This window comes from Phyllobates terribilis, unplaced genomic scaffold, assembly GCF_046119375.1.
Source record: "Phyllobates terribilis strain yellow unplaced genomic scaffold, ASM4611937v1 Scaffold_11__3_contigs__length_659146591, whole genome shotgun sequence".
Taxonomy (NCBI): domain Eukaryota; kingdom Metazoa; phylum Chordata; class Amphibia; order Anura; family Dendrobatidae; genus Phyllobates; species Phyllobates terribilis.
In genome coordinates this window covers 478,583,089-478,596,798 of record NW_027362771.1, presented here as the reverse complement: position 1 = coordinate 478,596,798, position 13,710 = coordinate 478,583,089, and the positions used below count along the sequence as shown (strand labels likewise).

At 41.3% G+C, this 13,710-nt stretch overlaps 1 protein-coding gene across 2 annotated transcripts in view; it reads left to right on the top strand.

Moving 5' to 3' along the window:
- IGDCC3 (immunoglobulin superfamily DCC subclass member 3) overlaps positions 1-13,710 on the top strand; it is a 203,036-nt gene that overhangs the window by 128,019 nt on the left and 61,307 nt on the right. For both annotated transcript variants that reach the window (XM_073653419.1, XM_073653418.1), the window contains exons 3-6: positions 7,063-7,207; positions 8,319-8,449; positions 8,540-8,677; positions 11,600-11,758. In XM_073653419.1, the coding sequence (XP_073509520.1) occupies positions 7,063-7,207; positions 8,319-8,449; positions 8,540-8,677; positions 11,600-11,758 (573 nt within the window). The remainder of the gene's footprint in view (positions 1-7,062; positions 7,208-8,318; positions 8,450-8,539; positions 8,678-11,599; positions 11,759-13,710) is intronic.

Genomic DNA, 13,710 nt, shown 5'->3' with positions numbered 1-13,710 from the left:
CTGCATTTATATTGAGACACAACATAAATAATATTACAGAGGAAATCTTCTTTATGATGGATTTAAAACTATAATCTGATTTTATTTAAAACTTTATTACAATGTAAAGTTTCTTTCACTGGCAAATTCGCCAATTCAGCGTAAATCTATGCCATTCGAAAAATTCCACCAGAAATGGTTTAAATGGCCAGAAAAATGGTTAATAATTGTACTGAACATAGAGCCTTATAAAGGAATGTACATGGGAAGCTGATTTTGGTAGCATGATTTGTTGTGGCACCAAAGAGGTTAACCCCCTCCTCTTTTAATGTATACTGGGCAAAGGTTGCGAGTGGCACTGGTTCCTCTGGATTTTCTGCACAAGCTGCATTAATCCTGCTCCAGTGAAATGTAGGTCAAATCCCGCGGCTGCTTCCCAGTCATGCTGCAGACTCATCTGCTTGGCAAAACTCTCAGATAAGGCCCTGTAACTGGGCAGAGATCTTAGTCTGTCCGGTTGTCACTAGGGCAAAGATCGGCCTCTGAGCACTGGGTCGAAGCTCTTTTTAGAATATTCATCACAAGGCGAGGAAGCAGATTGTGTCTTAGCTTTCATCAACATTAACGATATTCTTTATTTAGGAGTTTACATTTAAAAGTTACAGTACTGTGAAAAAAGTTTGTTAGGTGCAGAAAAAATGCTGCAATGTAAGAATGCTTTAAAAAAGAAGTGCTAATAGTTTATCAGATAGCAAAATGGAACGTGAATGAACAAAAAACAAATCTACATCAAATTAAACATTTGATGTGACCGTCCTTTGCCTTTAAATCAGCATAAATAATTCTAGGCACAATTGCAAACAGGTTTGGATTGAATTCAGCGCAGCGGCTGTTCCAAACATCTAGGAGAACCAACCAAAGTGGCCACTGATGGGCTGCAGCCTTCACAGTTCTGTCTGACATTATCACGATGAGTTTTTGGTGAGTTTTTTTACAATGCATATTAAAAAAAATAAAAAATGCAAGTAACCTATTTTACTAGGTACAGAAATGGTGAAGAAAATCTGCAATATCAAAAGCTCATCATGAGAACATAGCCTAAAGGCTGCAGCCAATCAGTGGCTGTTGATTGTTATGTCATGTGCCCCCACACCCAATCATGTGACCACTGACAGACACAGGAGCCAATATGGATGGAACAACACAGGTCCGAGAGATGAGTTATTTTTTTTATTATCTTATTTGATGGATGTTAGTGTGGCACCCCAGGGGTCTGGTTTCCACAGTAACAGCAATGTTATGTCTGAGAGCAGGTGGGAGGTCTCTTGGTCAGGAATCCTATGCATGCCACACCTCCTGCCCAGTCCTGGGAGGGGAAGAACTTCCCCTATATAAACCTGGGGCTGAGGCAGGGTTAGGGAGTTCAGAGGGAGAGTGCAGCCAGGAGGGCTGACAGGGAGCTGTGGCTCCGGCTGGGCCCAGCTCCTGGGCCATGCCAGAAGTAGAGAAGAGAAGCAGCATAGGAAGAAACAACAGGAGCTCTGTGGGAGCAGTGTTACAAGGAGTCAGGGGCTGGCAGCTGCAGAGCTCGCCCTGACTGAGAAGATTTCTTACCGGACCCGGAGTCCGAGGCTGTGGGGACTAACTCCTACCCAGCAGCAGAATCCGTCAGGCAGGGGATTTCAGGTCCTCTGGCCAAGAAACCCGAAGGCACGGTCACACGCATGGGACCAGCACCGCCGTCATGGAGCGGAAGCTACTAGAAGGCCCCGAGTCACCGGCCATACGGGTGAGCACCACACGGTACACTCAGGGACGTGGGCTACTTATACCCGCCTCTAGCAAGGTAGCCAGAAGAGTACAGTCAGTTTGGGAGGCCTACAACTCCGCCTGGCCAGGGGAGATCCCATCTGCTCAAGGACTGACCAGGCCCCGATCGCTAGCCAGTACTCCGGGAGGGTCTATCTTTGTCACCAGTAAAGACCCTGAATCACACCGCATCGTCTCTGAGTGATTCCTGCTACCCCCATCATCCACGTCGGCTGCCCTGAGGCCATACCCCTCCCGTTGGGGGTTATAACATCTACGCTGCACTATCCTACCACCGGCCTCAGCGGTCTGCCCTGCAGCGGCAGCTCCATAGCTGCATTCAACGGGTGGCGTAGTCGTCCAACATCTACTGCTAATAGACTCGCCACTTAGTTTGACTCCCTGGGCACGGACCGGGTCACCGCCACGAGACTACTACCCCCAACTGATCCGGCTCCGGGTAAGCCCCCGTGCACGCGATGCCGCACGGCACAGAAGGCCCAGGGGCGCGTCATTAGCATTTAATGAGGGGTTGTCCAGTAGTGCACAAACCCTTTAAAACCCATTTCATGACTATCCTTCTACATATTATGTGGTGGGAAGTAAGAATCTAAGGTTTGGAATTCAATCCCAATCCTTTTGTTCGGCATGAAGATAAGTCACCGCCAGAGGATTTTGTCAGCAGATCTTTCATAGAGAATACAGGAACGCTTGGCGAAGGTGAATGTTCCTGAGCATTGCAGGAGTCAGGAGAGAGAGCTGTCAGTCGGACATTGGTTTGGCTTACAGCTACCTAATGTGTATGGACTGCTTTACACCTGAATGGAGTAGGGGCCACTATTCCCTCTAATCTGTGCTCTACGTAAATTATACAGTTAAAATGCTAAACCCTACAGATGCACCATATACTGAAATCAGCACTATGAGCTACAGTAAATTTCTGCACTCATTTTTTATGTAATTTCTAGTTAAACTATCAGAGTGCAGTTACCCCATCTCTCCCTCTAAGGCACACCAACTTTTTGTGAATTTTTTGGGCACAATGTAAAAACACAAAAGAGTAGCAAAGTTTATAGACGTACAAGTTGCACATTTAAGAGTGACTAAACATTTACATTTTTTTTTTATTTTTTATGCACCTACATTGCCTGTGGGTCCGGGTCCTGAGAACCCCGAGCGATATCCCAAAAGATAGCTGATAAGACTGCAGCTTGGGAAGCAGGAACGTGCAGCTCCTACCCAAGCGAGAGCACAGAGAAGAGTACAGATTTATTGGAAAAACTATGACTTTCTGTAGAATTTGTGTAATGTGGCGCGGGGCGGTAGCCCAGGGCGAGGCACTTGTCTTCTTCTGTCACGCCCCAGCTACATGAAAGAGTGGGTCCTGGTTGGATGTTGTTGTTAGTGTTGTGTGAGCCTTACACCCGTGCAAACCTCCTTTAACTAATGGTGTTGGCTGGCCAGGACCACAAATTCCACAGATTTATAAAGGAGACTTTCATTCAAACATGGGGACTTTACTGAACTTGATAAGGGTTATGTACAAAGGATAACAGGTACACAGTTTTAAGAACGTTCCTTCACAGTAGGAAGCATTTTTATTTCTGCTGTATCCTTCCTCTGTAGGCTACTCGAGGACTTTGCAGCTTATCTGTTTTGTCTCTATGTTGCCACAACCCATCTTCTAGGCCACAGTCCTGATCAGCGAGTTTCTCACTACTTGCTCAGCTGTTCCGTGTCCTATGACTATGGATGCCCTGGATCTACCTCTCGGGACCCCCACTAGCCCCATGCTGTCAGTCCTCTTTAAGTCCATTACCTTCGACACTATCAAGCTCTCGGGTTTCTCGTGACCCTGCTTCTTATTCGATTATGCCTTCTGGAAGGTCTCTCAGTCTTGTCAGTAAATCTATTTAGGATCTCGCTATTCCTCACTCCAGTCTCTTCTAGCTGTGGATCACCCCTTGGTAGCACTGCACACTTATTACTCTCCAAACTCTATCTCCTGACTAACTATCAGGAAGTAGTCTGCTTTCCCTAGCACTAGCCCCTTCCACTGTGGGCTAGTCCCAACTCTTAACTTACCCTGCTGTCTGTTGCTGGGCAGAATTTCCCTACAAAACACTATTTTACAGCCAACTATCTTCATCCTAATATCAATATCTATGTCTTATACTGTACAATATGCATATTACACATTCACTGCTTATCACACGCTATACAATACATGGGAACATTTTACATTTCACATTGCACATTACATCACGATATTTACCAAAGACACAGGACATTGTTCACAATACTCAATATTGACGTGATTGGAGTCTTCAGGGATAGGAATGCTACAGTCCAGTCCACACCTCATACATCGGTACTCCTCTCTATGTGCTCTCCTGCCTCGTGAGCTGGGCACTTCTCAGCTGTCTTTTGAGCAATCCATGATCATCTCAGGACTTGGACCTCCCTGATCTACAGGCATTTAAAGTGCTTAAAATATATTAAATGTTTAGTCTATCTTTATAGTTTGCACTTTTATATACTAGAGAGCTGGTGTAAAGTGCTTAATGGAGCCATATTTTTAAACCCAGAAACGATTTCAGAAAGCAATAAAAAAGCATTGATGTTATAAAGTGCACAAGATACTCCATGCCAGGCTTCATCCTCTAAACCAACCACTGCCAACTGGTAGCTATTGTAAGTAATTACCCATTTGCTTGGGTTTATATTATATAAGCCCTGTCATTGACAAAAACTGACATAATCTAGCTAAATAGAAGATATTATTGAAGATAAATGTATAAAATAATACAAAGTGCACAACACAATATATCCTGTGCTGCGCCTATGGGCTGTTCCTATGAATATTTATTTCTCTGCTGTAACACGTCTTGTCCTCTCAGAAGTTAATATCTTATTTTTTTTAAGACATCTGGTGTCTTTAGAAATGTACTACAGAAAAGACCTTGTCAACTACTTTACACTGAATAACAAAACTGCGGAGAATTTTTTTGTATACTGTATTTTCACTTTTTCATAAAAGAAAGCAAAGGTGCGAAGAGCAAAATACAGGAAAGCCAGAGTGTCCCTTTTGTTAAATACCTGAGCAATAGGATACGCCTCAGGGGTGTTTTATAGAGGCTAGCACATCGCCCCCCATCTGGTACAGTGTGACAATAAAGGGAGGCGATGCTGAGTGGGTGTGAACCACAGACAAAGACGCTAACACCCTTGTGTGAGTCTGAGGGTCGCAGTGAGCTAACAGTGAATAATTCTCTTACAAATATACTGTAAGAGAAATTAAATGTAGCTGGATATTACCATTTACTTCGATTCAATTCATAGATAATACAGAAACAGACCATGTGGCCTTCTTGGTGCTCTTGGAAAGATGAGACATGGGCATGAGTTAAAGAGGTTGGCCACTACTTTTTCATTGAAGGTCTATCCTTAGGATAGGCCATCAGTATCTGATCGGTGGAGCACTTACCGGCGCTGGTGGTGACTGGAAGTTCTTGGTTGCTGCCGGAATACAGCAGTTTCTTCAAAACTATAATGGTTATGACCAGATACTACAGACCCATCCTCTATTCTCTTGAACAGGGGGTGGACCTCCAGTTCCCGGCCGTGGCCACTGTAGAAATGATGGAACTGCTGTGTTCCAGCAGCATCCGAGAACTTCCGGCTGCTGCCGGTGATAGCTGATTGGAGGGGGAGCCGGGTGTCGCACCTCCACCAATTAGATATTGATGGCCTATGCTGAGGATAGGCCATCAATAAAAAAGTAGTGGCCAAACCCTTTAACTATCCAGGGGTCATTGAAAGTTTGCAGGGGAGGAGGCAACATGCAGACTTTCTGCCTGGAACCAGTATAGAAGGACCATTTTTATTTCAGCTATGGGGATCTCTAATGCTTTATGTAGAAGTGCTGCATAAGTGGGCATTCTCCTACAAGAAAGTCAGCCTGGAGATGAGCTGAATGCCTCAGTTTTAGCCTCTGAAACTTCTGGCGATCAACTGTTATTACTTGTGAACCATACTTCAACATGTCCTACTGAAGCATGTAAAGTTTCATAGTTTCATAAGAAAATCAATTTAAAGGAACCCTCCCACTAAATTTGATTATAAATTAAATGTGCATATGTGCTTGTACTGTAGTGTGAGTGTATTAATATACTCACCTACCGCCACTCTTCCCAGTGTCCTGCGTCCATCTTCTCCTCTTCTCAGTGTGACATCATCGCTTTGTAGACTCTCCTGGTCACACTGCGCTCTGCATAAGCTGGAAGTGACTTATACAATGTAATTCTATGGCGCATCAGAACGAGTTTCCATAGATTTACATTGTAAAGGAGACTTCCATCTCACATATAGAGCATAGAGTGATCCAGAGAGTCTGAAGAGCGGTGACGTCACTGAGAAGAGGAGCAGAACAGCGCTGGACACCAGAGAAGGCAGCGGTAGGTGAGTATATTAACACACTCACACTACATTACATGCATATATACACACATTTAGTGAATAAAACAATTAATGGGAGTGCTTTTTTAAAGAGAACCTGAAAGCTGATTAATTCTGCGCAAACAATAGGTAGCAAGGATCAGAGTCCAGCTCCATTATAACAGCCATGTACAGTGGATGAAGTTCTTTATTATCTGACAATTAATCATTCACATTTTGGTCCTATGAGAAATTCTCATTTTCATTTAATGAGCTATGGCCTAAGAAGATTGATCCATTAACTATTGACTAAGATGCCAAATTGCCCTCGCGATTCTTCCACAAGTCCAGATGAGCAAGAAGTTTCAGACATGAGAACACATTTATCTGCATAGAATTTTCAGAATATTCTACTAATGAACAAAACGTAAATGTTTATTATACAATTGATTACATTGTCTCATTCGCTTCATGACAATCTTTCATACCGTCACTGTAAGAGGGTGAAACTGGACAATTTTTACATTCTGACTTTTGAATTTTAGTGTAAAAATAACAGAGGTTTCCATAGCAACCAGTCAGGTTATTTCTTGTATTTTGTAAGAAAATTCTATTTGGAGTCTCATTGGATAACTCACCATTACATTTGAGCTGCAGATGTTCAGACTATCCTCCATTGTATACCATTATTGCAAATCTATGGTTTAGTAAAACTATATCTAACTAAATGAATAAAAAGCGATTTAGAATTTTTTTTCACGTTTGTTAAACCAATTTAATGTGTAAATTTACCTTTGTGATCATTAACTAAACCACAATATTGCTCTTCTTCCACAGCTATATCAGATTTCCACATCTTTCCCCGGGATGCTACTCTAGAAGAAGGCGGTGTGGCAAGGTTTCAGTGTCAGATCCACGGTCTGCCCGAGCCCGAGATTGTATGGGAGCGGAGTGGTGAAATTATTGATACAGAAAACCCCAGGTACATAGGGACCAAGAACCTAACACCGAACCTGACCTAGGGTTCATCCACACTACTGTATTATAGCTACATCCAGCCATCAGATAATATAGATTTGTAATACTGCACCAACAAAATCTATAGGGTATTACAGAACCTCTATTAGCCTCTATTTTTATGTCGTTATACAGAAATTGTTTCAATCCATAAGAATATGAAAAAATGATGCCAAGTTGCATAAGGTGCTGTATTACAAAGCTATTGCTTCTAGAGAAGATCATCTCTGTAACATGGCGCCTTCCATAGTACCTTTTGCTGGCACTTAGAGAGCCTATAACTTTACATATACATTTTTGTGCTTCCATATAGCCTTCGTGAACATAGCTTTGCCATAAATGAGTGGTCATAGATCTTAAATCACATTGAAGTAGGGAGAATATTCTTGCCCTTTGGTAGTACATCAGTTGGATAACCTAAACCAATAAATGAGACTTTCAATGGAAGAAATTTGAAAAATCCAAAGAATTAACTTGATCTTCAGTGTTTTTTGTACAGTTTTGTATTGGCATTGCCATTTTCGTCAGTAGGTGTCCTCTTTACTCAGGACGATATGCGGTTAAGAATGATGATTTTATAAAATTATTTAATCCGATGAAAGAGCATTGTGGTGATTGGCAGAATGGTTGAGAGGCGGATTCTCGAGAAACGAACCTTCCCAATAATCGTCCAGGGTGAATGCATTCTTAGACAATGCAAACTTAGACGAGACCGACTTAAAATGCACCAAATTTATTATAGTGATTCATGTTGTGTGATACATTTTAAAGACTGTGTAGTCCAACCTTACATCACCTATTTAGCTAGTTTACTTTGGGCCACAAATTTGCATGAAGATTTTGTAGCATTTTTTTGGTATGTTTAAGTCACACACTTCCCAAAAACCATGCTCTTTTCAATGAGGCCTCGCTCCTTGCCAGACAAGGTGCAGTCTATAACAGTGTACAATAACAGTTTATAATAAATATGGTGTGAGATATAAAAAGTAAAATACAACAAAATACACCAGAATTCTGGCACATTCAGTTTGATACATTTGCCCCAATGTGTCTTATTTTCTTCCGATCCTATACAGATATACCTTGCTTCCCACCGGTGTGCTACAGATAACTGCCCTCCAAGCTGAAGACGCAGGCGCGTTTCGTTGTGTGGCTTCCAATGCAGCTGGCATTAAATACAGTCCTGAAGCTGCCCTAACAGTCACGGGTAAAGTCCTTGAATATGCCTTTTCCTAGTGGAATATTGATTTATGATATGCTTATATGCCATATGTAACTGTACCTATAACCACTATAGGCCCTCACTCCACTGGATACAAGGATCCAATGATCTTAGTTGGCCCAGAGAACCTCACAAAGACAGTTCATCAGACAGCGATCCTTGAGTGCATGGCTACTGGAAATCCCCGGCCTATTGTGTCCTGGAGCCGACTTGGTAATACCAACTGCATGATTAGTAAATCTGCTGACAAATTATTACTGTAGTTGTTTTAGTAAGTAAAGTTCATACATGCAGTAAGAGCTTTCATTGGGATTTACATGTGATATTTGGTTATATGGTCATCCAATTAATGTACTAACTGTTCTGTATTCTCAAACATAGTTATTACAGAATTTGTAGATTCATAAGTGGGTTTTTAACCTGTGTAAGTGTAGCTCTGGATAAAAATTAAGATTTCACATCTCGGCAAAATGTTACCATTTTATACATTTATGACATGATGGCTTCATATATTGCGTTTTTGGTGTTTATTTTTGCAGGGTTTTTATTGGCATTTAATGCAGCCAGGTGTCACTTTAAAATTTATGGTACATTCTAAAATGCACTACAGACTTATGCACTACCGATTAATGAAGACTGGCATTTCATATGTCATTCTTAATTCATGCCACTTGGTGAATTAGTTGCATCGTGTCACTGTGGTGCGGCTGTATGCACCTCGCCAGAAGTGTTACTCCAGTCCCTAGAGTACGTTTCTGGAGTAACTTTTGAAAAATTTTCATTATGGTGGATTTAGGCAGGACTGTCTTGAAAAAGTAAAAAATAGCACATTTTTTATACAGTTTCAGACTGCGGAAAAGTTTAGTAACTGGTGAAAACACTTGATGAATTGGGGCCTACGTTTTTTCCATTTTTCATTGTGTTTAAGTTGTTTTTATTTCTTTTTTTTGTCAAAACACAAGATGCTTTAAGGTATGGCGTTTTTTTCACAGGCTGCTCAATTAAACTAGAAAACTTTACAGAGAAATGTATATTTTAGTCATGCAAGTGTTACAATAAAAAAAAACTCAAAGAAATCCTGTTAAAAACACTAAAGAAGTGTGGCTTTTTTAGAAGCCAAAAAAAAGCTATTTGTAGAGGGAGAATAAGTTGTACATTTTTTCTCCTCAGAAATAGATTTTACTCCACATACACCAATGTCTATTCATTTACCAAGAATTATGTGTCAAACTTGCTATATGACATCCTCCATCTCCCTCTACAAGTGTGTAATAATTACATCAGCACGTTCCCTGACCTCTAAGCCCTCATACCGTCGCCCTCTTATCATACCATTAGATACAGACTATATCCAGATGCCACCAGGGACCTGGTGTCTTTTATGGTGACCTTGGGCATTTAAGTATCTGATGATGCTTAGACTGTTCATTTCCACATAACTTTTTAATATTATTCTATTTCTTTGACTTATTTCAAAAAATATTTGCTATAAAATTGTCCTGTGTTAACCATACCTATGTAAAGTGGCCGAGAGCAGCAGTCATGACCGAGCTGTCCCATTATGCTCTGCCACATTACAGGAAAACCGTGTCCCAGTCCCAGTGTGCTGTCAGGTGTGGGGTGCATCACACTCACTTGTAGGTCGCAGGCCTCTGCTGTCTCCAGGCCTCCATCTTCAGGAGCCGCCGCACACAAGACAGGGGACACCAGGTTCATTTCAACAAACAGAAGTTTACTTGACAGTTTAAGTTCATCAAGTTGTAGAATAGGGCACAACACATCTTCATCCCCACTATCTGTTCCTCCTGGACTATTCCTAAGCCCACTGGCCCCATCAACCCCAGGGATTTCCTGTCCAGTCTCGCAGTGCACCTGGGATCCGCTACCTTCCCTTCACACGGTTTCGTGTCCATCTTCCACAGTGTGCCAGAGGAAACGTTGTGCCCTTTAGCCCCTACATTGGTCCTTGACATTGCTGGAATCTCCACATGGGATTCTGATGCGGCCTCCACTGCATTGAACGCTAGATACATGCTGGCCCTAGCAGCCCACTGCACTTGAACTTTACCTTGTTACTGTACTTCCCTATCTGAGTCACTACCAGGAAGTGTCCACTTTTTACTAGCACCTAACCCCTCCCACTGTGGGCTAGTCCCAAGCATTAACTGTATGTTACCCTACACCTTTAGCTAACTACACTTACTATCCTATTTATTTATTATGCTTTGCTTATATAGCGCTATTATATTCCGCAGCACTTTACATGCATTATCATCGCTGTCCTCATTGAGGTTCATAATCTAAATTCCCTATCAGTATGTCTTTGGAATGTAAGAGGAAACCGGAGAACCCGGAGGATACCCACACAAACACGGGGAGAACATACAAACTCCTTGGAGATGCTGTCCTTGGTGGAATTTGAATCCAGGACCTCAGCGCTGCAAGGCTGCAGTGCTAACCACTGAGCCACCGTGCTGCCCATATAACCATATATACTAAGCCTATTGTCCTTATCTTATGTCCTATCCTTATACTGACCGCTATCACATGTCCTATACCGCTGTCACGTACTATGCATGTTATACTTCACAGTATTAACAGTACATCGTTCACATTTCACATGACACTATATATATATACATAAAATGCGTGACATTATCTATGTTACGCGATTGTTGTCTTCAGGGGCTGGAGCAGGCAATACCACACTCTTTCACACATAGCCAAAATAATTCACGTAGTTGGAGGCATCAGAAATAACAAAACATTAGAGTAAGTATAGCAGATTATTTCACAGATACCATTGCTGTGCTGACAGATCCAATTATTAAAATGTGCTTTACAAACTATTTCACTTAATTCACTTAACAGAGAAATTATGTCAGTATATTCAATTAGTGAGTATTCACAATTTAATACATTTACTCATGGTCTCCAATACTAAAAGGAGTATATGAAATAAAGACTATTGCCTTTCAGTATTTCTCTAGTGCCGTCTAGTATCATCTAGTGCTGACTATACTCTGTCAGTGATCCTATGATCAGAGTTTTGGGTGACAATATTGCCCCCTATTGCCATTATTTAGAAACTGAACTGCAAAAAGATTCCAATTGATGTACCTGAATGTCTTTCAGATGGCCGTCCTATTGGTGTGGAAGGAATTCAAGTTTTAGGTACAGGAAATTTGATGATATCAGACCTAACTGTGCATCACTCTGGAGTCTATGTGTGTGCTGCCAACAAACCAGGAACCAGGGTGCGCCGGACAGCACAAGGCCGGCTCGTTGTCCAGGGTAAGTGACCGGGTACCTGTTCTATCTGTAGACCTGCACATAAGTGGTCATTTCACATGTTCAAACAAGACATTCCACTTTAGCCATTTTGGGCCTAATTATATAACGCATAAAAGAGAGAATAGTAAGTAAACATTAACAGAGGAATATTTTATTAGGAGATGTGGATCTAGCAGATTTTCCCAAGTCCAGGGATATTTACTGGAAAACCCTAAAGACTGAATTTGAGGACAAGCTGGTATGGGAGATTGGCTAGTTAATAATGATAATTATTTTACTAATATATATATTTACACCAAATCTTGAGCTAATATCTATAGGGAATAATATTTTGTTATGGGTTAATTTTAGGAACCTATGTGAGCTAAGACTAGCCTATAGCAGGCCATTTTTAGGTAAAACTAAGAGTATAGATCACAGTTTAGACACAAGACAGACCAAAATTATCTATTTTAAAGTCTAATTCCAGACCAAAAAGTGAAAATTCTGCATTTGAATAGCTTTACGGAGATCTACTACATGGGTTGTAATTGCAGATCCTCCAAGGTCCTCATCTAGGTCCAATTTTGTCAGCTATATCACACAACGACAATATGATACTTGTAAAGTGATAACATGAGCCAACCAGACATTTCTATACTATCAACGATCATGTACATTGTGCCTGTTCCATGTACATGTGGTCAACAATTCTGGAGGAAAAGAAAAAAATCAAGACATACAAGAAGGGACTAAAAAATAGGTTTCAGCTATTTTTCTGTAAAAACATTATCCTTGTATTGACTACACAAGGTGCAATATTTTTTTCCCATTTTCCCAAGAACCTCAGCAATAAGCTATGTATGGTACCTATTTAATGTTGCATTTGTGTACATTTTATTAGAAAACACTACAATGTAATCCTCTGGGATCCAGAATAAAACATTTCTTTATTGTAAATGAAATATCCTTGAGATTCTTAAGTGACCCAAGTAAGATAAAGCCCTAATTCTGCGTTGTCTTTGTCTTGGTAGGAGGGGAAGTCGCTCATGGTAGACTGATTACATTTGTATGTTTCACTGCTCTTTTCTCTTCCATTAAATTAGTAATGCTGCTAAGTAATGAACGCAACAGATTGAAGGCCAGACGGGATTGCATCAGCAGTGACTGTGTTAATATATTGACCCTATTAAGTTCTTCTATGGAAGTCTCAGAATTTTCCCAGCAGCGCTATTCCTTGCAGAAAGAAAAGAGAAGGGCATGGACAAAGGGAGTAATCTGTGCATTCAGTCCACTGCATCCTCCCTCTTCCCTACTCAGCATCTTTCGGTCATGTCTGCATCTAGCAAATAAAAATTCCCATTTGTAATTTTGCAGTGATGAGCGATGCATGTTTATATGCTGAGTGCGCTAGGATCTAATAATGGCTACTGTAAGGCACCGTCACCAGAAACTTCTTTATGCTTCATTCTGCCTTGTGCATACTGCTTTCATTGTTTGCTTTTGTACTGACAAAGCCCCGCATTGCTGTGCAGCACTCCCTCCGTGCTATCAATCTTATTCGCTGCGCTAGTGTATGCTTATACGCTATTGTTATGGGGCTATCACCACTAAAATAAAAGGGTAAAGAGCAACTTATACTCTTACACACATTTATGTAGGATCCTAGAACTGGACATATGAGAGGTAAAGTAGTGATCACGGATGGGACATATTTTTCTGCATTTCTTTTTAACAATCCCAATGAAGAACACTCCAGTCTGCCTCTCCTTTCAGAAACAGCTGCTCACAGGGAACAATAGACTGTATTCAACTGTACAGCAAATGGAGATAAGAGAAATGTTAGGTTTAATGAGGCTCTAGGAACAGAGAAAGGCCACTTCCATCAAATTGCTCTCTACAAGCTCATTTACATATAGCAGTTTTCTTACACCACCCAGATAACTGGCTCCAGAAAGTGCTACGACTACAAG